Raw genomic sequence first — 25589 nt, forward strand, 5'->3', positions numbered from 1 at the left:
TTTTTCTCCTGCCTTTAAATGTTCAAAAAAAAAAAAAAAAAAAAAAAAGAAAAAAACACCCAAACTCAACAAACTTGAAAGCATGAAGCTCCCTGGGGAGCGGGGAAGGCGCTGCAGAGCTGCTGGGAAGCAGTCAGCCTGCGCCTTGCTTCAGTCTGCCGAAAACAGCTCCAAAGCGAGGCAAAGATCAAAAGAGCTCTCGGGTACAGCACACACGCAAGCTTGGAGGGGAGGGGGCTGCAAGAAGAGCAAACGCAACAGCAGGAAGGCAGGGAGCAGCTTCAAAACGGAGGAGAAGGAAAACGAGGGGAGATGGGAGAGAAAATGGTGAAAAATGAGAGGGGCAAAGCGGCACGTCACCCACCGGGATCAGGGAGGAAGTCAGCAGAGAGACATGGTGTAGCGTGGCAGCGCAGGGAAGAGGCAACGATGAGGGCAGTAAATAACTGAAAGGTCCTGCGAAGCACGCAACGGGGCCCAGGCGCCGCGGCGCACTGCTGCGCGAGCACCACRAACTCTGTTTATATGAATTATGCTCCGGCCTCTTCACATTTGCATTTGGTTTTTTATGCATTACGGATAACCTAGCGAGCCAAAGCTCCCTGCTCTTCCTCCAAAACGAGCTMCCTGACACACCAGGGCAAACCACGACCGACGAGGAGTGAGGCGGCCGAGCAAACGCCGAGCCCCAGGGCTGAGCTCCCACCRGCCACCTCCAAGGAGGAGGCGCGTCGCGCGCCTTGGAGGCCAGCGGCCCGGAGCTGAGCTACTAGCAGAAACGGTGACTTATTACCCAAGGGAAGAGGCGCCTTCGGTCTTCGAGTAGCACACGGCGCTGACGTATTTGGCTGTCGTTCCATCATCACGGGAAGCTGGGGCTGCTAAAGGCAGCAGCAGGCAGAGATAACACTCTGGGTACATTCAGCTRGCTGGGAGGAGGAAGAGCCACGCTGGCTAAAGCACGAGCCGTGCTTCTTCCCAGCTGTTTGGCAGCGCGCGAACCGAACGATGCTGCGATTGATACACCGAGGAGTGTCTCTTCCGGGCCAGCCTCCCTGACATTTCCCCTCTTTCTGACCCATTTGATGCTGGACACGGTTCCCTCCGATGCTCCAGGCCCACAGTACAGATAATGGGGGCTGGTTCCCCGCCATACCAGTCTGAGTTACACAGCAGCTTCAAATTATCCCACCTTACGTTTTACGCAGGCAGGATTTTTGCTGGAATGGGCCAGAATATTACACTGGAATCCAAATCCTCATAAGGGTGCTTTTTAGCATGCTGGCCAGCCRCTCTGACACCCTTAACCAGACTGAATTAGCCTCAAGTATAAATATTAAGCTCTTTGGGCGACTGTTGTGCACACTTATTCTGAGTCAGGCAGACGCCGGCAGTGAAACAAAAGTGTTTCGAACAAACAGCAAGGAACCTCCTGCATATACAGGATAGAGATTGAGTGTAGGAACCCAAGACAGAGAGCCCTAGGAGAAAATCCCCTTTTATTAATGCGGGACGATGCGCAGACTCCATCTTTCATCAGCTCATTCCTTCAGCGGATTTCTCAAGGAAAACGTCTGTGTTTTATTATTTTTTTTTTAACAAATGTCATGCCAGTGAAGAGTCTCACGCTACCATCTCTCAGAAGTTCTCTCTTTTATCCTGTGAAAAGACAAAGTCACCAGCAGCAACAGTGGCAACTGGCCTGCTCCACCTCTCCACCGGCTCCAGGTAGAATGCAGCAGGCCCACCAACCTCCAGGTGATGCAGGAGAACACTGGGTCTCCAAGCAAAGACTGCCACCAAGCCAGCTGCTGGGCTGGGAAAGCGTTCTGGGAACGAGGGTTTAACGTTGGCTGGGATGGGGGGGAACTGCCAGCCCTTCCACACAAGGCACAATGCAGTCACAAGCCTTGAGGACCAACCACGCAGCCAAGGACAGTCTGTGAGCCCAGCCAGCCCACAGCAAACAGGAGGTAAAAACGTGCGAGCTTACAGCAGAGCCAGAGATTTCAGGAAAAAGGAAAAAAAAAAAAAGTGTGAGCATAAAGCAGCAAGAAAGATTTCAGGAAATATATTCCACTTCACACACAGTCAATTAGCACAGCTCAGCTGATGCTCAGCAGCTTTCCATGTGCTGGAGCCTTCAGTCATTTCTGACATCGGCCCAGCTGCAAGAAAGGTTCTACACGCCGTTTCTTAGTCACACTGAGACACAATGTAGGCTTTTGGTCAAGTCTGTCGTCTTGCTTGGTATAAAGGTGTTCTCGGTGAATCTGATGCAGAGAAACCTACCTAACCACAGAGGCCTTTCATGGAAGAAGAGAGGGGTTTCTGTTTTGTTTTGTAAAGCAGCCACCACCATACTGACCTAAAAATTGCAGTTAAACCTCATTTTCATAAAATAATCAGCATATAAAAGAATAAAAAGAGAAGTGGAAAAAAAAAGACTAAGAACGGACAACAAATCAGGGAATGCTGAACCATAGGTAATGCTCACTACTGTTAAAAGTGGATGATATGTATAAGAACTTGGGTATAAAATAAGCTTGCAGTGGCCTTCTGACATCTCTTATTGTTTCAAAATTATGATAACTATGCAACTTGTATTACTGATACTAATAAGAAAAGTAAGACCACATTTATGATACCACCCATATTCCGTGGACTTTACATGGTAGTTATCAATGATTTTTAGTTACCTGATGAACATAATATTCCAGATCATAGAGCGCTGCTACTTTTTCATCCAGCGTAGAAGCAGAGCTGTTGAATTTGCTGATTAATTTAACCATGATTTCATAATCTGTTTCCAACTTCACATTCAGCTTTTCAAACTCCTCCTTCAGCTCCTCTATGGGACGGAACTTCTTTCTCACCTCTTCCTCACGGGCCTTGGAAATTGCAAACAAAAACCAGATATGAAGGCAGGTGAGAAACAGTCCTAAAGGAACAAGTCATCTCAGAAACAACCCCAGTCCCCACATTATTTACAAGGTGAATGTGGCCATTTCAGCAACTGGATATACCGCTGTGCTTCAGAGATGCAAGGACAGAGCTGGAAGGTATCTATATTCCCCTGGGAGAAGGTGTCAGACGCTAAGTCTGAGAGGACTTCTGCTCAGGTCAAGCCTCCCAGTTCCTTGTGATGCTTCCTACCACCTGACTTACTACCTCTGGTTCAAATGACTGGCTACTGTAGATCCCCCTGCACAAAGGCATTTACTTCAGGCTGCGGCTGGCRGGACACAGCCCAGACGCCCAGAGGCTATAAACTATGACACTGAGCTCTGCAACATTTAAGGTAGATCCTTCTGAATGTAGTCCTAACATGAACAGAGCATTCTGCTGGGCACTTCGGCACTTCTAAGAAGCCCATCAACCTAGTTATCTGTAAAATAAAGCCCTTGTTTACCAGCATGAAATCCCCAAGAAGCTTAGCCTGTACCTATTTGTACACCATTTCTACATCCCATATGCCTTTCAAAAGTACATAAAGCACAAAAGCAGGAAGCACTGCTGGGCTCAGTTTGCCTGGAAGTGGATGTTATCATGACCTGACTGGATAAAGCCCTGAGCAACCTCTTCTAATCTTACAGACATCCCTGTTTTGAGGAGGAAGTTGGACTGGAGACCTCCAGAGGTCGCTTCAAATCTGAATTATTTTGTGATTCAATGCCACAATGTTTAGTCCATTCAGTGGTAACAATCATACCACATTGATAAGTGCAGTTATCAATGTCTCCTCAGATGTGGGCAAAGTATCTTTCCTCATCTCAATCACTTAACACATTTCAGAATCTCCTCTCTCACTGAAACATATGTATTTGCTATCGGGGCCAGGAGAAAGAAGCTGCCAGAAAGCAAAGTTGAAGGACTAGCTACAAGGCAGCAAGTAGCTGAAGTGCAGGGCCATAGAGCTCTGCTGGCAGTTAGCTTCTTCTGCAGCGTTGCCTGTCTCCGTTGTACAAACGGCATCTAAGAGGCTTGATAGCCCATGCGAGCTGGGCAAAGGCATGCAGTAGGCCAGGAAAGGGCTCTTCCAGAGATACAAGGGAGCATCAGAGGCTGCAGAGACCTAGGCTCCAGCATCACCGCCAGGGCCACCTGGGCAGGTGGGGAGCTGAGCCTGGCACACCACGAGGAAGGAGAAAGCAGAGACCAGGCTGAAGATGAGCTACCTCAAGAGCAAGAGAAAGCAGCAAGGATGTTTCTTCAGAAAGTGTTCTCTCACAAACAGAAATACTCCAGGATGTTTTAACAGGTGGCCCCCAATCAGAGGCTGTGCAAGTGCAGTGCTCCTTTCCTGTCTAACATGCCCTGGTGGTAAACATTGCCCCTTTCTAGTACACGTGAAAGAACCTTAAGGACTCAAGCTATCAAACAGAAAAAAAATCAGCGATGGAAGTTAAAGTACTGTCAATCTAATGGCAGCTGTTTGTAATTGTCAAATTAATTTGCACTAGTAACTACTGGGCTAATTACTGTAGGTGACACACAGAAACACAAAATGCTATCCCTACTCTAACCACACAAGAATTGCTTTATAAAAGCATACATTGGAACATGCTTCGTGTACCTCGATTTACTTTGACATAGTCGCTTCAATTTGTCCCCTGCAGGAGTGATTTTTAATGGAATACTTTAGGTCTATTACATGTAGCTGTTTTTAGCCCAGTTGCTGGGACAACAGCTATTCTAACGATTTTATTTTAAAATAAGGCTTATTTTCTTGTAATAGAGTATCACTAATTTTTGCATTTAAATGATACCCATTTCAAAAAGTCCTCCTACCGTTATTGCTAGCTGCTACATAAATAATCTTCTGGAAAATAAAACGCTGCCCAGGAATTGGGCAGGGGAAAAGAGACTTTCTGGGACTCAAAGACTTCCTGAGCCTTGACTCTTACCTCAGTTTTACTCTAGCTGAAGCAAGGTCAAGATACCAGGAGGAGCTAAGCTCAAGGAAACATTCTTTAGTGGTAGAGGGGGAAAAGGTTGTGATCAACCTGGTGGGTCATTTATCATCCAATCAGTACAATGTCAGCGACTGTCACTGTCCTGGGGACCAGCTCCAAGCCCAAAGAGCGCTGAAGGAGCACAAGCATCTCATTTCACTTTGGACTGCAAACTCTTTGTAACTAATCAGTCAAGAGCTGAGAACTATGGGTGAAAGTCTGTGTTAAACTAGCTGAGAAGGAGGTCTTATTCACAAAATTCCCTGGTGTTCTTTTCATGACTTTTTCTGAAATAGAGCTGTGTCCCAGACTTTACGCCACTCTCTGTGGCATCTCTGGCAGACTTGTCACTGACTTCAGTAGAACAAAAAATAAACTAATGAGACATCATCCTGATCAAGAGAACCCCAAGTAACTACTGTATGCTCACCAATTTGCTGAGAATAGAACTGCTGATGAAATAACAGTGCTCCTTTTCTGCAAGCTGTTCAAGTCTAATTCTTACTCACTGATTTCTTACTTGAAAGTATTCACCCCATAGTTTATGTGAATAAAGTTCAGCCTGTGCTTCACCAGAGTCATTTGTTTTTCACTGCCCAGCACACAAGATTAAATATGTCAATCATGAAATCTCTCCTGGATCCTGCTGTGCCAGTGGAGGAGGGTGTTATGTCCTTTGGCTTGTCAATGGCTACCAATGGCTATCAATGATTCTCAAACASAAGAACTTTTGCTGCACCTTCTTCGTTCTAAGGAGAAAAATGAATAGAAGATAACTTCCTAGACAAATAACCATCATGCTGAAATTCATTCCACTTTGGGGTTCTGCAACATTTTTGTGAATGAAGCAGCAGTTGAGCAAATAATGCAAACACATGGAAAGGAAATCAGCCCATGGGTCCACAAAGGGCTTGTAACAACTATTCTGTATTACTAATTTGGGTCTAAGCACACTGGTGCCCAAACAGAAAACTTAGGGGAGAAGCAACTCAGCATAAAGCTTAAGGACTGTAGATGCTTTTGGTTTATAGGAAAGATCCAATAGTTTCACTTTAGCACTGACACATCAAGGAAGAAATTTGGTGTTGGGATGGTTATGTCAAGATCGTGTGTTTAGTTTGCTGGTTCAGGTCCCACTCGCTTGACTAAAAACTAGAAAGTATCAACAGTGCAGTCAAATGACAATAAACTGCTGATCCCAGCCTATTCCATCACTGCAGCACCTCTTCCACTGATAGTCTATGGAATAATTATTATCGAGAAACACTGAACGGTGAGGGTACATTTAAGTAATTATAGGCAAAAGAATCAGCTTGCAACACAAGGCCTTTAAGTCTGAACTAAATAAAAATGATCTAAAGTTTTCTATTTTTTACAGAAAAGCAAGAATTAGTAACAAAAGGGATCAAAGTTTCCCAGGAAACATGTCACTGGCAGAGTAGGGAAACTATTTTAGGCACATGTTCACCAGAAGATTAGYTTGTATAGTAATGACCCGAGCAACTTCTTTAACCATCATATTTCCAAGACATACTATGTAGGGCATTTGCATCAGTATGTTGTACATTGATTTTGAATTAGGGAACTATCTTTACCATTCTTTCTGTCTTCTCACTTTCCTTCATTTTAGCCAAAGCCTCTTTGAGCTCCTGCGAYGTGAACGAATTTGAGTCAATATCCATCTTGCCCAGCCTTGCAGAGGAAACAAAACAAAACGTTTTATGAGTGAACAATTTTATCTATGTTATTTTCATTTGTGATACAATAACAATGGATAGTATCAGGAGGAAAGAAGCTAAGAGCAGTACATTTCCACGCATCTCATCTACAACATAAAGAAAAGCGCCATGCTTGACAGAAGATTAGGCTGAGTGCTATATTTCTTGTGTGGTTTGTAGACACCTCACCCTGACAATCGTAAAAGGTTTCATAATCTGTATGCTGATCCAGAATCTCAACTACTAATACACAATAAAAGTAGCTGATTAATTTATGCTTCTGAGATGCATGTAGGAATATAAAAAAAAYAGGAAATGTTTCACAGGCAAAAAAGCACCACTGTGCCTCTAGAACAGTGCCAAGGACTTCCAAGCTTTAACGTGGATGTATGGAGACCTACAGCTCAAGTTCTCATGATTGTCATACACAGATCAAGTTAAGGAAAGAGTAATCCCAAGGAAAAATCAGACAGAAATGCTTAGAAGCACACTGTGTTACTCTTTACACTGATCCCTTTAGTTCGAGGAATTTATCTTGGCCAGTGACACTCTTCACAGGCAAAAGAAAAGCCAAGGACTGGAGCATCCTTAGAGCTTCTCTGTACTTTGAATGCAAGGAAAAGAGGGGAAGAAGGGAGGAAAGCAATGGTAGATCTCATGCACTTTGGGAAATAAAGTTCCCTATAGTTACTAAGCTTGTCTTTGTTGCGAATGAACCAAGGAGAAGGTCAGCACAAGTGAAACTTTTTTTAAAACAAATTAAACAATCTAGGTACAGTGAAAGCTGTGAGATCTAAGAAGGACATCAGCAATAATTGAGGTGCAGATCAGTGCTCTAAGCCCACTAACAACTGCAAGTTAAACCTACAATGTATCTGTCTAAGGCCAACAGAAAGAAAGCCCCCAGAACTGCTCTGGTGACTTCAGTGTGGGGAATCGTTTTGGACCGATTGCTGTAGATATTTCCAAGGAGCATGTGTCCTTCAGAGAACCACACTGCATGTTTAGTTTCAGAATCACAGCACAGGGGGCTACAGCAGGCCTCTCTAAATACATAATCGGAGCGCTTTTACCACCGTGCCAAAATGRAAAGCAAAGGATAAGGCCCAGCTCTCAGAACTGCCAACCACCCAAACCTGCAATTAAGTCCCTGGAAGAGATAGCAATTCAGTGCACCAGGGCACTTGGCCTCCAACAAAAGACACAAAATCAACAGTCAATCTATCTCTGCAGAGCAAGAAGGCAAGTACTTTACATCACTATACCTTTTTCTTCTTTTCTCTTCTCTCATGTCACTTTTTCCATTTTCACTGTCTGAGAGTTTGGCTTCTCTTTCTCCCGTCTGCAGATTTAATCGTACATGTGACCCTGCAGGAACAGCTTGACCTACAAACAAAGGTTAGATTATTTTAGGCCACAGGCATTATTTGAGGTTTGCGCACGCAGGGAAGTCGCACCCTTTATTTGAGAGAAAGGGAATCAAAGTCACAGAAAAGCCACAGCCTTTATTGTGAAAACGAGCAGAGCTCCTTGCTGCTGATCACTCTTCCATTCAGCAATGCCCCTTGGACACAGGGGTTATTTTAACCTTTCAGAAATACCATGCTGTCCTGCCTGAACACTTCTTCCCTAGCTGGTGCCCTTCCAGCCAGACTGCTGGCTTCATTACCAAGGGTGTTCACGGAGGAGAAACCCAGAGCCAGGCAGAGCTCCCATGAAGAACACAGGCTTCCACCTTCATAAAGCAGTGATCTGACCTCTGGGGAGTCAGTGCAAAAGAAACCACTAAAAAAATCCTCATTGGGAGTTGATTTTGAAGCWATTTGGACACGGGTGGAGGGCATAAAACACAGTTGCCAAGAGGAAATCAGAGCACACATCAGATATTCAGTGTATGTGGCTGAAGGAACATCAAGTGGACCACTATGAGGTTTTGTTGCTTTGGAAACACTATTAAAAGAAATGGTTGATCAGTATTACGTGCCAACAAAAATACACAGACTGTAACATTAAGGTTTGATTTTAAATGCATAGAGGATGGGAAATTCAGAGCACTTTTCTTGGTCATTTCTTGCAGAATGCCACAATTACACCGAAAACTGTCACGATGGACAACCGTTGCACAGGGGCAGAGAGCTGACAATATTTAATTCCACTGTCTTGAGTGAGCRTCCTCTTTTTTTAATGCAAGAAATTTGCCTGCTTGAGAGAGCAGGGTCACAGCTGAGTGAATGTGGAGATCTCAGCTGTATACACACAGCCATACCCAGACAGACACACAGCTGCTCATGCTCCTTTCTATGAGGATTCCCTATCTAGTCTTTCCTTAATCTGTTTCCTTTTACCTAAAAGATAGAGGCTTGGAATAAAATAACAGAGCACATATGAGACAAATAGCATTTCTTACCAAAGGGAAATGAAGGCAAGGATAATAAAGGATTTCTTGCAAAAACTGCACATTCTCATAATACTAAATACTCTAGTCGAGAGCACTTCCACATTCATAGAATCGGTAAGGTTGGAAGGGACCTCTGGAGATCATTCAGTCCAACCCCCCTGCTCAGCAGGGTCACCTACAGCATGTTAGACAGGGTTGCATCCAGGCAGGCTTTGGCTATCTCCAGAGAAGGAGACTCCACAGCCTCCCTGGGCAACCTGTTCCAGGGCTCCGTCACTCTCAGTGAAGAAATTCCCCCTCACGGTCAGGCAGAACTTCTGTGGTTCAATTTCTGCCCATTGCCTCTTGGCCTGTCACATGGGACAACTGAAAAGAGTTTGTCCTCGTCCCCTTGACACCCTCCTTTCAGGTACCTGTAGACGATGATAAAATCCCCCCTCAGCCCTCTCTTCCCCAAGCTAAAGAGGCCCAGGTCTCGCAGCCTTTCCTCACAGGGCAGGTGCTCCAGCCCTCTGATCATCTTTGTAGCCCTGCGATGGACTCTCTCCATAAGCTCCACATCTCTCTCGTACTGGGGAGCCCAGAACTGGACACAGTACTCGGGATGAGGCCTCCCCAGGGCTGAGCAGAGGGGCAGGATCACCTCCCTCGACCTGCTGGCAGCACTCTTCCTAATGCAGCCCAGGACACCTTTGGCCTTCCTGGCCACAAGGGCACATTGCTGTCTCATGGTCAATCTGTCACCCACCAGCACTCCCAGGTCTTTCTCTGCAGAGCTGCTTTCCAGCAGCTAAACCCCTAGCCTGTACTGGTGCATGGAGTTATTCCTCCCTAGGTGCAGGACCCCACACTTGCCCTTGTTGAACCTCATGAGGTTCCTCTCCGCCCAGCTCTCCAGCCTGTCCAGGTCTCTCTGAATGGCCGCACCGCCCTCAGGTGTATCTGCTACTTCTCCCAGCTTGGTATCATCAGCAAACTTGCTGAGGAGGCACTCTGTCCCCTCATCCAGGTCATTGATGAAGAAGTTGAACAGGATGGGACCCAGTACTGAGCCCTGGGGAACGCCACTAGGCACAGGCCTCCAACTAGACTCCACGTCACTGATGAYGACCCTCTGAGCTCTGCCTTCCAGCCAGTTCTCAATCCACCTCACTGTCCACTCATCTAACCCACACTTCCTGAGCTTCTCTAGGAGGACGTTATGGGAGACAGTGTCAAAAGCCTTGCTGAAGTCAAGGTACACAACAGCCACTGCACTCTACCTCTTCAAGACCAAAGAGACTTTTCACCAATCACAGGCTCTAGTGTCTCCTATGTAAGACTAGAACGTCTGCCACAATTTAGACAAAATATTTCAAAGCCTAAAGACAAACAAATTCATTTACAGAATCCAGAGAAAACCACCTTAGAGGATTTCCTACTAAAACAAGGCATACTGCTGATAGCCTCTCTCTCCATCATATTCTTTCAGTAGAAAGTGGTGTCTAATATGAAAAGGACAGACACGATTACCCATCTCTCTTAAAGGGTGCTGGGACAAGCTAAACATGCTATTCCTGTGTGCCAGTGGAGAAGCAGTATACGTTTCTTGGTAAGCCTTCCATTGGTGAGCCTCCTGCCTCAGCAGGCTCTGTTCGTTGTTGTACTTTGGCACTTTAATCCACATGCCTAGAGATGAGCATCTTCTCCTTTTTGAAAGGTGCGCTTTGCAGAAATTTGCTGCGATAGTTGAGATGCTCCCCTCACAGGCAACCTAGCTGGAGCAGCTCTGACATGCCTTTCGAAAATGAGTTTGTAAAAATTCAGTGCGAAGGACAACGCCGCATGTGTTTCAAGAGACACCAAGGCAGGGGACTCCCGGCAAAAGAAAATGCATAAAATGGCATTACATGCTGTTTTACATACAAATCCGTTAGGATGTCGTCTTCTTCCACCGGTATGAACAGCACTTGGCCTAAGAGAAAGAGGGGAGGGGAAAGCTAAGTTCTTCCAAACCTAAAGTGAGTGGCTTCCCTCACCCGGGTCAAAAGAATTCAGCCAGCCACGGTTACAGGCACAGTATTTTCTGAAGCAATTCCCGAATTGTCAAATGCGGCCAGAAATAAATGTCCCTGTTAGAACAGTACGGTATATTCTAGCTTTCATGTTCCCTGCGCATCTGGACACATTAGTTCACTCTGTTGCCAGGGGAGAGGAACAAGGCTGATGGGCTTTACTTAAAAGAAACATAAAAAGGGAAGGAAACCGAGCAGCCTCCAGTAGCCTGAATGACTCCCATGTGACCAGTTCTCCGAGCTTCTATTTTGAGCAAGCAGTAAATAAAAGGGAACGCGAATCCCAGCGCGTATGAGCTTACAAATGCAGCACAATTGAATTAAGGATGTTACCATCCGAGAAGACACAAGCCTTTCCTCCTCCTGCATCTTCATGCTTTCCCCAAACAGAATTTGACTAAGACTACGCCAAACCCGCGAGCAGGAATCTCGGCGTGGATGCGCTTAAGCGGCAGCCGTTTCAGTGACAGCCTCCTCTTGCCACCGTGCACAGCAGTACAGGTTCATGCCACAGCAGGACAAACAGATTGCTTTATTCAATAAATCAACAACGACATCCCCATTTTCAGTAACAAGATTTGGGTAGTCACTTTAAATATTCAAGGCATTTGAAACCAGACGAGGTCTCCACTCTTGTTCAGTTTGGGAGATTTTTAAACACTACTCACAAAGAGTGTTTCAGGTTGGGTTGACATGAATAATGTGATTAAAATTGCTGATTTAAATGAGCAAGCTGGAAACTCTGAATTTTAATCTTGTTTCAATATGTAGCTTCTAAATATTTCCCTTAAAAATAGTTGATTCTCTTTGATTCCTATAATTTAATACTACTCAACAACTAGGCGCATACATAAGATCTATACATATGTAAGCAGTTATATAGTTTCCCATTCTCTTGATATAGAATTGTATTCTTAAGATGGCTTTTTTTGTTTATTTATTTTTTTTTAACTAGAGGATTTCAGTTTCACTTATTTGTATCAAGCTGCATTTGGGAACTGAAATTCAATTTAAAAATGCATAAACAATCCAAGATTTCAGCAATTTTAGGAGCTTTTATCTCCTCCAAACATAAGAAGAATAAAAGTATGCTTATCAAAACAGTTTTGCATTGTAAGTGGAGACACTATCTGAGGTTATTGAATTAACCTGTTACTGAACRGTAACATAGGAGCAAAGAGTAATAATGGAAATTAAAAAAAAATTTTTTTGCCCCACGCTAGGCAGAGCAGAGCAGCTGAGGGGCTGCTTGGGGAGAAGAAGGGACACTGGCCTCTCTGCCTAAAGTGGCTCTTGCCTCCGAGCCCGAAAGCACCAGCACGCAAAAAAAGACGCGGCGCTTCCAAGGCCTCTTTGCATTCCTCCGTTTGGACGTATTCTGGCCGACTTGGAAGTTGCTTTAAGTGACACCAAGGAAGAATTTAATTTATAGCCCCATTCTTTTAATCTTGCCCAGCCAGATTTTTTTTCGTCCAGACCTCCGTTTATTTCTTCTTATAATATATTAGATGGAATAAGAGCACCGGAGTCAGCTTCAAGGCACCGACTCATTCTCAGGGGTTCTGCTGACATTTATAAACTGATCCTATTTCTCTCTCGTGTTTTATGTTATCAGCTAAACCTGTCGACTTAAATTATTGCCTTGTAACCAAATCACAGTTATCTATTATTCTGCTATGTGTACGTTGCTGAAGCTTTGCGCCTCAATCAAGTTTTGCAGGGGCTGAAAACAGGACTATAAATAAATAAACAAATGGAAAACAGCACTCGCTCCCATTACATTGACAAGTAAGGGAAGAGTTGGATGCACTCGGCACRGAACGATTGCAATTAGAGTGCTCCGGGGCTTAACATGTGTCACGCAGCAATATTCAAGGGAGTCTTTCCGTTTTTAAGCAAGGATCAAATGGCCTAACACGCTACCTCATTAAACGAGAAAGGTCTAATCCCACGCAGCACCTTTCCAGTAAATGATTTTGTTTAGAGCTGGCCATAGTTGGCAACTGGTTTCACGGGGACACATTGGGACAAGGCTGAGCCCCCATTTGTTATATATAGCAACAGGAAAGCATTAAAATAGCAAGGGAAGTTTTACATAACACATATAGCAGCTTTACAACATACATGCTATCTCATACAGAGATCATGTAATAACTCACTGTGCTCCTGGGATGAGTTTCTCCATCTCCTACCTACTACTCGTCCCTCTCACTGACTAAATTCCTGACTGCAACCATCAACCTGCTGAGCAAGGGATGCCCAGCATGGACACGCAATTCCCCTCCTCCAGAAACACCTTCAGGCACCACTTTGGTCCCTGCGGCAGAGAGCGTCACTCTGGAAAGGCTTCTGCAACAACAACAAAAAAAGGGTGATCCAGCTTCCCGAGGCAGATCTCTCAAGCCCAGCCCCCAGCCCACCTTCCCCCCAAGTGAGTGTCCTCATGTGGCATTGGAAAAAAAAACAAAAAAAAAAAACACCACCAACAAAATCTATTAACAGTGTCAAAATCCCATTTATGATTCAGTAACTAGCTCTGCAGTTCTCGGAAATAATCTTGATATCTGAGTAAGTGTCAGATAACATCTTCTTTTCTTGACCCTGTTTCTTTCAGCACAGGAGAAAGAGGCAAAAGGGACCTTTTTAATATAGGCAACAAAAGAGTACATTAGTCAATCTGTAAATGTTCCCAGCAAAACAAACTGGCTGTGCTGCAATATTAAAAATAATAAGGCTGTACGAGACTGACAGATAAGAGCATCCTCAAGAAGTTATCTGATGATAACTTCTGAGGGGRAAAAAAAAAAGAGAGACACACACACATACACACTCACACACAAATCCCAGGAAGCAGCACAGCTCCCCTTTGCTGGCACAGTTGGATCATGATGGCTGCATGAAGAGAGACACACCACAGTCCCAGCAAGCACTGCAGAGAGGCTGAGACATCTTGGTGTCCTCCAGAGCTCCAAAAAGTCGTAACTAACCAACCAACAACATCAAGGTGAGCCCTTGGCACTGAGCACAAGAAGTGCTCAGATCAGAAACACCTTTCATCTCCTAGTTGCACAAGGCTGGGGACAGAACCTAGGTTGGAGCTAGGAGATAACCATGCAAGGCACATGTTGGGTTGCAAGAGGGCACTAAACTGCCCGTGCACAGCACCAGCATGCCTTCTCCTCCTCCAGGGGGCTCTAGTTTCTCATGCTTAATGCTGTGCTCAATATAAAATGGAATCTAAAGGGGGTCGGTACGTGCTCCAACTCTGGACTCTCCAGTGAGCGTTGCTGAGCAAGGAAGAGGCAGCCAAAGCCTGAGTTTTTATGAGGGTGAGTCATAATGTTCCTTGGATTGTTCATTATTTCAAAACAGAACATTTTTACATACAAAAGGAAGAGGAGAAGGCACAGGTCAKGAAGAGATGGATTATTGATGAAAAGAGGAAGCACAGAGCCTGAATCTCATTTTGCTGTTTCACACCCTGGTTTTTTAGTCATCTAGAGCCTTTCATATTATTTCTCTATCTGGCACTCACAGCTCCTCCCAGTTAAGTACCATCTGAAAAGGTAATTAGCATGCTATATATCACTTCTTCCAGATTTAACTGTATCAGGCCTAAAAAGTCCTCTGCGGAACCCACCCCACCAATCACCCCGGCAAGCCAACTTGCTTCCTTTGTACTTCATCTGCAGTGCACAGTCACTAGGAAAACTCAGGTTCAAAGACATCTGCGTTCAAATTTCAACTACAAACTCCTATGACACTGTATCAAATGCTCTACTAAGATCCCATGGCAACTTCCAGTGGAACTCTTACTTCTGTGAGTGCTGTTCTTCTACCAGGAAATCAGTCTTGTCTGCTGAGCACCACGCACCCTWTATGAAACACTATGAGCTAGTCACTGCCCGTCACTCCCCAAATTCTCAGGTCTGCACAGGCTGTGGCAGCAGGAGCTCTAATTAGCTACCTAATTAAGTATAGAGAAAATGCTCTTTCATTATCACTGTACGTTTGCCACGTTTATAAACTGTTTCCTAAGCATGTGCTTTGGGCATATGTAGGGAACAGGATGCAGGATGAATTCTTGGTATGATCCACTGCGGCCATTCGCGTAATGCCATTTCTGCCAGTGGCCGCCTACCTCGGCGGCCAAAGACATCCCCATGTTCTCTGTCTGCAAATGAAAAGTTCTGGTAGTGCAAGACATGTTTCTATCATCATTATTTTGTGTTATCGCTGCACCCAGGAGACCCTGATATGGTCAACGATCCCGTTGAGCTATCTGCAGTACAAAGAGATGCCTCTTCACGGGATTATGGAAGAAAGTGCAATATAGCTTTGTTTGTCGTTATGGGAAAAGCAAACAACAATTCAAACTGCTGCTTTGTTTTGCTTTCCAGAGCACATAGACAAACACGGAAATATCTTTAGAGCAGGAAGGGCCTAATACCAGGCTCGATGACACTGATGGGATCCTACCAACAGGGCTGAGCAACAGGTAAGCCCAGTGAGCACACCGCTGTCTGTGTTCACTAGGTRGACTAAAAAGACTTCATATAAGGTAGCATTACTGAAGCATAAGGCTACCAACTCCCCGAACAGCCTTTTCTTACTAAAAACAAGCAAAACTAAAATTGCATAAGCATAAAAAAAATATTAAGGTAGAGTCTTAAGCACCACTGCCCCAGAATCCTCAGATGTGGAGGCTGCACCGCCCAAAGAATTAGCCAGCTCTCAGCAGTAACTCGCACTGGTTTCTTCCGATGACCAAATTTGATGAATTATTGAGAGACTGAATGAAAAAAAAAAAAAAAAAACAAACCCAAGGATGTTTCATATTAAACGCACCTTAGTTCCTTAGTTTATCTGACAAACTTCTTATGTAATACTCCACACTAGGCTAATAAATACCCTGTAGTTCAGCCTGTCAAAATGGTGCTGTGTAAATAAGAAATCTCCAGCACCAATTTTGACTGCTCTAGCAGAGTCGGGACAGCAGCCATTAGAAATGCTTGAAGTTAGCCACTGGTGAATGAGTTCCCACTCTGAGTCCTGCTGAAGCTGCTGGCAGATAAGCCACCCGCAGAAGGGGGCTCACCCCAGGGAAAGCCCCAAATTACTGCTTTATAATACATCCTGCCACAAAGTGCCCCTGTCTTGTGTTTTTGCCCAGGACCTCCTTCCGTGTCCAAAAGAAGAAACACTCCACTGATTTCAGCTGGACTTGAATCATACACTGAACAGAGCGCTGAGAAAGCACCGCTTTCCATTCTAGGCTCTCATTATGTTAGAGACTAGTCATTTACTGATCCTTGCTGGGCTATTATTTTCCTTTGGCTGATGCCACAAAAATCACTGCATGGTCTCAAAGTGCCAAGGGCTCAGTAAACGCAAGATTAAGGGGGGACAACTCCCTGCAATACACTTTGGAAGAACTTTATATTTCTTTGCCTAAGACTTTAAAGTCAACCRCTTGCTGCAATAATGAGCATGTCTTTAAACACCATCCATCCGGGCTACTGCTCAAACATTTGTTTATCAGAAGAGGGTTTTAAAACTACTCTTTTTGTTCTAGTGCTAAGAAGTTTTCTCTGTAATTTTTTATTCCTCAGCAGATATAACAAAAACATTTTAAAAAGTGATTTTGGAATCAAATCTCTCCTTCCATGATCTAATCTGCAGCTAACAGAAAAGAAAGCAGCTCAAGGAGTGCACTCTCCAGTAAGTAATACTCAATCAGACATACAAGCACATCAGTTAAATTTGGACACTCWGTTGGACAACCACTCACATCAAAGACATGACTGCCAATTTAATGAGATCCAGTGCTCTCCCACTGCACCACTATTTCTGTTCTCTAAACTGATCAGTAAGTCTTTGGGTGTCCTTCCTCTTTCCTCCTCTCTCTCCCGACTCTCAGCCTCACTTCCCAAGCTCAAAGTGCTCCTGCAGTGGCCACAGCAAGAGCCACTTGACTTCATTTTCCATGCACCTCACCCTCACACAGGCGCATATGCTCAGAGCTGAGCTAAACAACACCTAAAAACTGATCTGAAACTCAAACCTCTCTTGGTAGGGTAACCAAGTTGGCTATCACGCTCCAGGGCAGAGCACGTGTCTTCTGCAATGTGCCTGCCACTTTYCTGGATGCTCTAAAATAGTAAACAAGGGAAGCGAAGGCGGATGCTAGCGGGCTGCTCGGGGAGAAAGACTCTTCGGGAAGGAGAGATGGGAGGGCTCGAGAGAGGACATATGGTGCCTCTTTGATGAGAGTTATTGCTGTAGCATCTGTTGAGGTATCTTCTACTGCTGCCAATAGAGAAAAGCTTCATATGGCAAAGAGCTCTTTGCAACAAGTACTTCACCCTTCTACCTCCCTCTGCACAGGCTTCTTTTTTACTTGCACTAAACAGTAGAAAATAAACCAGGAAAAAAAAAAAAAAAAAAAAAAAAAAAAAAAAAAAAAAAAAAAAAAAAAACACAGCATGGAGGAAGGAAGAAGGGTTGCCCTTCTGTAAAATTGGCAAAGCCACAAGTTTTCACATTACAAGCAAAATCTTATCTCCAACTTCTAGTCAGTCACTTCTTACACATTACCACACACCCTTGCTTACTGCATGATGYACGTACTTAGTGATTCAATACAAAGTACTTAATCTATTTTCTGTTCTCATAGTGGGCTCGATTCTGTGAGCTGCAGCACAACTTCACTGTTTAGAAAGTTTAATCCCACAAAGGTCTTTGCAGCAGAAGAAAAGTGGAGAATGAAGGTGTCCAGTCCCATACTGAACTGTTTGGCTGCATCTCCAATTATTTCAGCTAGAAAGGGATATGCCAGGCTTCATGGACATTGCAATGACCTCTGTCTCACCGTCATGCTAAGTCAATATCAAACACAAATGGTATTTACACAAGCCAGCTGTAATCCCTGTCCAGCTACATTATTTATCCCTAAGCCTAAACTACTTTATAATGTCACCACAACCTGGTAAATAATCGTCATTGCAGAGGCACACTTGTTATACCTGAAAGGCCATCTGGAGTGCTGCAAGCTGTCCTGCTCACCAATGTTTGGAGAGGATCAGTGCAGAACACATGCAAARGAGGACAACTAGGATGATCAGGACAACCGAGAACCTGACAAAAGGGTCTAAGGATAGAATTCATCCTGCCTAATTTTTACTATTTAAAAGTTAAGGTACTTTTTCTGAGCTAGGCACCATTGCCTTCTTTGTAGTGTAAGAAAAAGTCCAGTACCTCCAGAACATCATCCACCACAACTGTCCTCAATATTTGTCTGAGAGAGGGAAAAAATCATCCTCAAAAAGCCTCTCTTTCTCTCACCACTATTAAGATGACCAAAATAAACAAACATAAGGGCAGAGCAAACTACCCTGGAGGAACCTGCAGTGTGGAGGCATGGAAAGGATACACTTCCTAAGGAGGGAGAATCAAGTGAGATCAATGCAGGTGTGAGAACCAAGGGGCCTAAGCTGGCCATGGTTAATCCATAGYTGGAAATGAAAAGATGAAGCCCAAGATTCTGTAACAGGAGGAGAGAGGGACAAAAAATATGCTGTTTCCAAGAGAAAGGCTGGTAAGTTTGGGAAGGGTTTATGACAGGGTCTTGGTGATATCTGTTCTGTGTTTATAAAGCACTCTAGGTTGAAACTGAGAAGACATACATGTGCCACAGAGGAGAAACAAACTCGCTTCTCACAGCTCCAAATACTACAGAAAGCATTTCAGGACATGCTGTATTGCTGGCAGTGAAAGCATGCAGCTTATTGACTTGAATTGCCTCTCTACTAGATGTGTGTCAGTTGGCTCATCTCAAACTTTTGCTTAAGTGGTCACATCAGCATTCCAGCACCCTAATTTCCACAAGCCTACAGCATCTACCAGAGCCAAGAGACTCCAGGTCTGCAGAGAGTCGGACAACCGTTTCCCTTGTTAACATTGAAAGGTGGCTGATCTGAAACTGCTGGCTGCGAGACTAGCAAAACATATTGAATAAAAATGTCTGCCAGCTATGCTGCCAAGCGATAGTGAGAATGAATTTGAATAATAAAAGCTGGAATAAGAAGATGCCTTAGAGAACTTATTGGTGTAGTACTTCCCTAAGCTCCAATTTAAAGGCTCAGTTCTACAGCTAATGCAGTTGTAAGGGACATTAGCCTAATTTTTGTTGGGAGGAGTTGTCAACACTGTAGTGTTTAAGACAGACGCTAAGGACTTGTTTTTATCTCAAAGACAGATCACAAAGAAAGAAAATAATTGTGCCATACTCGGTTCATAGAAGAGCAAATGCACGTTCTCCTTGGGCCTAATCATGGAGTGTTCTTTTTACAATAACACATGCACAAGCATCCTCTGATTTTACCAGGTGTGCAGTGCCCACACTGCAGCCGAGACCAGATCCAAATGCACAGACCTGTACACGGGAACCTTGYAGGATATCAAGCATATGTGAAGAAAACTGGTGGTGGAAATGCAGAATTGGCTTTACCTTCTCAGGGATTCAAGCAGGAGGTTGAAATCAAATTTGCCTGGCCCGATTTTTAGAGATACTCTATGGGTGAGTCAGCAGAGAATGAAGAAAAGAGAAGCTGTACCCTGCATTTTCAGAAAAAAGTTTGCATGATCCTGCCCCCCCCCCCATATCTCCCTTAATTACTTTGATATCCATCATGATGGAGTCATTTAGTGATAAAAATTGCAATTCCTCGATAAATTACAGCGTGCCACCCCTGGCACATACTCGTTTTGGCTGAGCAAGGCTGCTCCCATCCCCTTCTTCCTTCCTGCTTCCTCATCAGCAAACTGTCGTCAGTCAGATGCTAAACCTTGGCCTTTGCTCTTCAACTTCAGCATCCTGACAGCAAAAGTGGCCCTGATAACAGACATCTTCCCCCATGAGCCACTCTAAACATCCAGGCCTGAATCTGATCCTCCAGCTGTACAGCACTATCAAACAGAAGTCGTTTTAAAGAACTAAAATGTATTAAAGCTATATTTCCACAAACCCACAGCTTGCCTAGGTACCTTAATACCAGCACGGCTTCATACTTTCCATGCACCAGTCTCAGATTGTATGTACAAGTCTAAAATAATAATGTTGGTGTGGTGGCATAAATGCCAGTCTAAGACACGTAGCTTCCCCAAGCGCAAAGTTGAAAATTTCTTCTTTATTTGCAGTTACGCTGAAGTAACAGAAGTATGACCTTGCCCTGGCTTAGGAATAGGGAATCTGCCTGCAAAGGAAGCCCTACAGCAGTGCGATACTCGACTGCAGTCTCAAAGGCAGGACAGTGGCTCTGCTCTGCTAAGAAATCTGCGCTCGCACTAAAACTAAATCATTACAATAGCCAGTAATGTCCCTCGGGAAGGAAATCCTCTCAAAGATAAATCAATAACTCCGTGTAATTTTAGCATGCAGCCAGGAGAATTTACATTGCCAGTAAGGCTGACAGCTCCGCCACAGAGACAGAACTACAGCATCATCAAACGGCACGAGCACAGTCCCCATGCTCAAACTCAGGCTCTCCCTGAGAGTTGAAATGCCAGGAGGAGGCCTGGCCTCTGGAGTGCTGGGACTCGCAGGGACCCAAAACAAAACAGCAGCCAGCAGGGATGCGGTGCGGCAGAACTGCCTCACCGCAAACCCACCTTTTCCCAGCTGTGCTCTAGCCGCTCTCCTTGCCCCGGAGCTGGCTGCACCTCCACAGCCGCAGGCAGAGCCAACAAACATGTTTCAGTCTTACCTAGTAAAAAGTGCATAAAGATAAAGCAAGAGTTAAAACAGGCACAGAGCACCAGAGTATAGGGGACGCACCACAGTCACAGTCTTCCATCTCTCACCGGGGCTACAGCGGTTCCCATCAGTCAAGCCATCAGCAAAATCAGGCAACAGTGATATGCTGCAGAACATACCACGATTAATGAGACTGCAATTTATGTAATTATATTACATAAATTACTTACTGGGCCAATAAGTTCAAGGCAACTAATGACACCTTCCAGCTGTGGTTCAACACTGAGCAGTAACTATCAAAAAAAAAAAAAAAAGAAAGAAAAAGAAAGAAAAGAAAGGTCTCTAATTATTCAGTAGTAGTTCTCCTCACAGAGTCTCAGGGTCAGTTTGGAGGAGAAGGTGGCCTGAATTATATTTTCGTTTCCAGAACATCAACGGAATTGTTAACTAAGTTCCAATGCAAGGTCAAAGTCTGCCCATAGTTATATATGCCATCCCCCTTCAGACTGCTGGCTCGCACAAGTGCTGGTCCTGCTACAGCCAGCCAGATTTCAGCCTTGGAATGTCCTCTGTTGTATGTTTAAAATAGCAGTAATCTGTGATAGTCCTCTGAGAGATGTGGTACCAGCATCTTTCTGCCACCCCTTTCTCTAGTAGACGGGAAGTTCCCAGCATACAGAAAGAACCTACAATAACTAATTCCTTGGAAGATAAAACTGGCCTCCATAAGGCAAAGAACATTTTCTCCTAAGGTCAAACAGCAAACATGTACACACCCACCTCCAGAGACCTGCAGCAGGGCAGCTTGCACCACCCTGCTTTGTAGGGTCCCGAGGCACACGCACTCGGCACTCCTTACACAGCTAGCTTAGGTTGCTGCTTTTTTCCTTTCATGCTTTTAAGGTCTCCAGCACCAAACGGCCACATCTGTACATACAAGCAGCCCTCTGTCCTGTTGTAAACCCCCCCCCCCCCGGAGTAAGGGCTGCATTTTAGAGCCCCTGTGCTGTCACACATGCAGTGTGGCCAAACAAGGAAATCCTCCTGCCACCAGCCCACACAGCTGTGGCACTGGTCTACGTTCATGTGGCTCCTAACACTCTTCCTCAGTCCCATCCTGTTCTTGGATGCACCCATGTTCCATAAAGAAACGACAGATTGAGTGCCTACATCTGCAAATGCAAATTTGCAGCAACTTCAGATGTGGCTTGTGTTCCCACACTGTTTCATCAAGACTCTAGACTCTGCCCTTCCTTTTTCTCAAAGACCCTAGAGCGCCAACATCTGTTAGCAGAGCTGGGCAGTGCTGATCCAAAGAGCTGCAGGGGTAATACAAACACCCCAAGCACAGCCAGGCCATCCTGTCATGCCCCTATGATGCAGAACTCATGCACAAAACTACCTGAGAAGCCACAGCTGAACCATCTGCAATGATAGCACAAGGCAGGAGATCCCACAAGCATACCTCTGTGTCCAACATAAAAGCAAAATCAAACCCAACTAGAAAATCTGAAATGAATGGTCGTGTATCATCCCAGCTCTTATGATGCTAACCCACCAACAAACCATAAAACAGCTGTAACCCCTGTTCTTATGGCAGCTCTGCACAAGATGTTCAGTGCCTTAGGACTACACTCCTGGTTAGGAGCAGGCAAAGCTTTCCAAGCAGCTTCCAGGGCTCAACAGCAGCATCCTACAAGAGGGAATATGCAAAAGTCAACCTAGTGATGATCAGGAATACATATATAAAGTAATTTGTCACACAGCAATTTGTGTGCACTCAAATGTTCTGCAATACAATTAGAAATCGATAGCAAGAAGCAGAAAGCCTCAACCACACAGTAAAATATAAAGAATACTTGTAACATTGATTTTAAAAGAGCCTAAGAGAAGACAGTTGCAGAGAAACTTCAGAAAGCAAAGCAAAATGCCTGAATTGAAGCATTTTTTTCTTAAAAAGACATTAATAATGGATTTTCAATGCACAAAGAAAAACTGAAACCCACACCAAATTCTCCTGGTAATAACAGCTTTCTGCAAAGCCCAACTATTAATGTAACAGGGATGTCCATCAATCAAGCACAAAGAAAGTACTTTCTGAGCTAAAAAAAGGAGGAAGCAAACATCTGCTTTTTTTGTAACTTAAATTTTGTCCTTAAATGCAAGGAATATAATAAATTATTGGAAAGCTGGGCTTGAGCCAATTTTATTCCATCCCGGACAACTAAATGCTGAGCACAGAGGTACAGGCACACAAACRTCTTGCCATAGTGATTTGTGCCTGGCAGGAAACAGGAGAAGCAAGCAGAGTTTTATTTGTAGACTGAGCAATGCTTGAAAAATCCCTGTCCTTCTCAGCACCCAAAACGCAACGAGTTCCCAACAACAAGCAAGTGGTAACACACACAGCGAGGTGACACCAGGTTGCAATTCGAACATGTCTTCAAGTCAGGGGGTTTAGCAGCTCCCTTTTGCAATTAAGGAAGCTTTTGTAAACTGTTTTCCACCTTCAGCCATCCTAAATCTGCCTAAGACTCTGTTACATGCTGAAGTGATACTCGAGTAGGGTTAAAAGGAATAAAAACTTGCTCCAAGACGACAGTCGTATCCCTCCTCGTTATAGTCTCCTTTTTCAGTTTCCTCATGCTCCCTGCAGGCAGTTACAGTTATTAAGAGAATTTTTGTTGCTTGCATTTCTCAGTGCTCTCATCTCTGGGTCCATCCTCTCAGATGAGCACTGCCTGACTGCAGTGTTAGGAGCAAACCTGAGAACTGCTGGATTTACACCAAAAAACCCCAGTCAGCAAAGAAAGTAACTGGGGTGCCATTACACTTCCAATACTTCCTCTTTCTTTAACCAGACTAGGGGAAAACAGTGCTGGAGATAATGAAGAGAATTTACAGATTCCACTAGAAGAAGCTGCAGGCATCACTGCATCTAAGTCTTAATATATTCTGAAGAGTGACACTATAAAATGACATTATGGAAGTCTGTATTTACTGTCTCTCCATGCTTTCTGTATCCATGGTGCCGTGTTACATTTAATAACTGTTCTTCGCCCCAGCTGCCAGTGTTGCAAATCCTGCTTGACATCTGACAAACTAACTGTTGGGGTTAACCCCCTGCACGAACACGCACATCTTCACCCAGTTTAAAGCTGTGGTAGCGCATACAGGGATAAATGATTAAAACAATCCTGCTTAGGTGATGCACAGGAAAGAACAGACCCTCTCCTTGTTTCTCAAGTGTGTTGGCTCCACAGGGCTAACTGTAATACAAAAGGAGAAATGTATTTTTGTCCCTACTCAGCAGTCTGAACCCATGCAGGCAAGAAATAGAGCCGTTGGTAAGAAGCTACGTTTACACACAGACACTTTTCAGAAGAGAATCACACTGTGAGAACTGTAGAAGCATCACCATCGCGCCCACCGCAGTACCAGGAGCGCTGGTGCTTGCAGACCAGCGCACGAAGATGTTGGTTTGCACCACAGCCTGCACCCAACAGCACTGGTCCACAGGCGCCTGCCGTGTCATGGGGCGGTACAGTACGCTCCGTGTAACATACTCCATGGATGCCAGGGGAGAGAAATGTCAAGTTGTTGGTGCCCACCTCCATATTCTGATCGCATAGTGGTGGTAAATCTGGAGAAGAGCCACATGCAGCTCTGAAGTTACCCTGGATTTGTGCCAATTGGTGATCAAAACAAAAATCCCTCTGAGTTTCCCTTTCAGAAGGGCTGAAAACCCTTCTGAAAACCCTTTCAGAGTTTGTCCCTAGTTCAGTTATCATGACTACAGGCACTTCAGCAACCCCGTATCTGCCTTTTAGGCCTGAGATACCACCTTTCTTGAAATGTGGTCTTTACCAAGTATCTTGTTTTGACTGCATAGTATTCCTTACTGTAATGTTCTATAAGAAGATCATCTTTGCAATCAGGCTAATAAGCTGTACATGGCCAGTGTCCTGGGTTGTAGATGGATACTTTACAAATATAAACTCTTGTTTGMACCACCTGTACTGCAGAGTAGCCAGATGAGGTCATTCAACGCAGCCATCTTCAGAAAAAAACACAGATCAGTAGACTCAGACAGAGATCTAATTTTCTAGCTAGCATAGAAGTGTAGGACAGTGAAAACAGCCAGTATAGATTGTTTGACATAATCTGAGAAACTCTGATAGACTGGATGAAGAACACACACATTCCCTTCTTGCAGAGCAGTAGCATTAACACCTCCGACCAACACAGGTTGATTTGGAAGATCCTTGGCTGTTCCTCCCCTCCCGCTGGCCAGCCAGACTTTGGCTTTCTTGGCAGGTAGCACAGGGCAAGGTACAAGCTCTCCCTCATCTGCAGCCTGCTCTGGTCCTCTTCCAGGACAGGTTACTGTCAGTTAAGGCCGTACTTAAGGCTTGGAGAAGGGTGCCTGAAGAGACCAAGGGGAGGAAAGTTGGCACAAGACGATAAAACAGGGCTTAGCAAGAGAAATGCAAAAAGTCTCTTGCCTCATCTTTCAGAAAAGGCTCTGGCCCCACAGAATGACTTCACTTCACCCTTTGGCTCCTGGCTCCAGCCCTGTTGTGCCCCACATCTCCCACATAGGTGGTTTCAGGCATCAGACTCTGCTTCTTCTCTTTAGAAAGGTCTCTAGCAACTCTTTCCATGCTTACTTCATTCAGGTTTCAGCTGATGTTAGCAAGAGAGAACAGC

The 25589-nt window shown here is 44.6% G+C and overlaps 1 protein-coding gene across 6 annotated transcripts in view; it reads right to left on the reverse strand.

Moving 5' to 3' along the window:
• The window catches only part of SIL1 (SIL1 nucleotide exchange factor), a 113877-nt gene that overhangs the window by 40708 nt on the left and 47580 nt on the right, over positions 1-25589 (reverse strand). For all 6 annotated transcript variants that reach the window (XM_085307774.1, XM_085307777.1, XM_085307775.1 and 3 more), the window contains 3 exons: positions 7939-8059; positions 6551-6647; positions 2700-2891 (listed from right to left, as the gene is read on the reverse strand). In XM_085307774.1, the coding sequence (XP_085163900.1) occupies positions 2700-2891; positions 6551-6647; positions 7939-8059 (410 nt within the window). The remainder of the gene's footprint in view (positions 1-2699; positions 2892-6550; positions 6648-7938; positions 8060-25589) is intronic.

The sequence above is a fragment of the Rhea americana genome, unplaced genomic scaffold (genome assembly GCF_003343005.1).
Source record: "Rhea americana isolate MKP2758 unplaced genomic scaffold, rheAme1 scaffold_264, whole genome shotgun sequence".
In the NCBI taxonomy this organism is placed as follows: Eukaryota; Metazoa; Chordata; class Aves; order Rheiformes; family Rheidae; genus Rhea; species Rhea americana.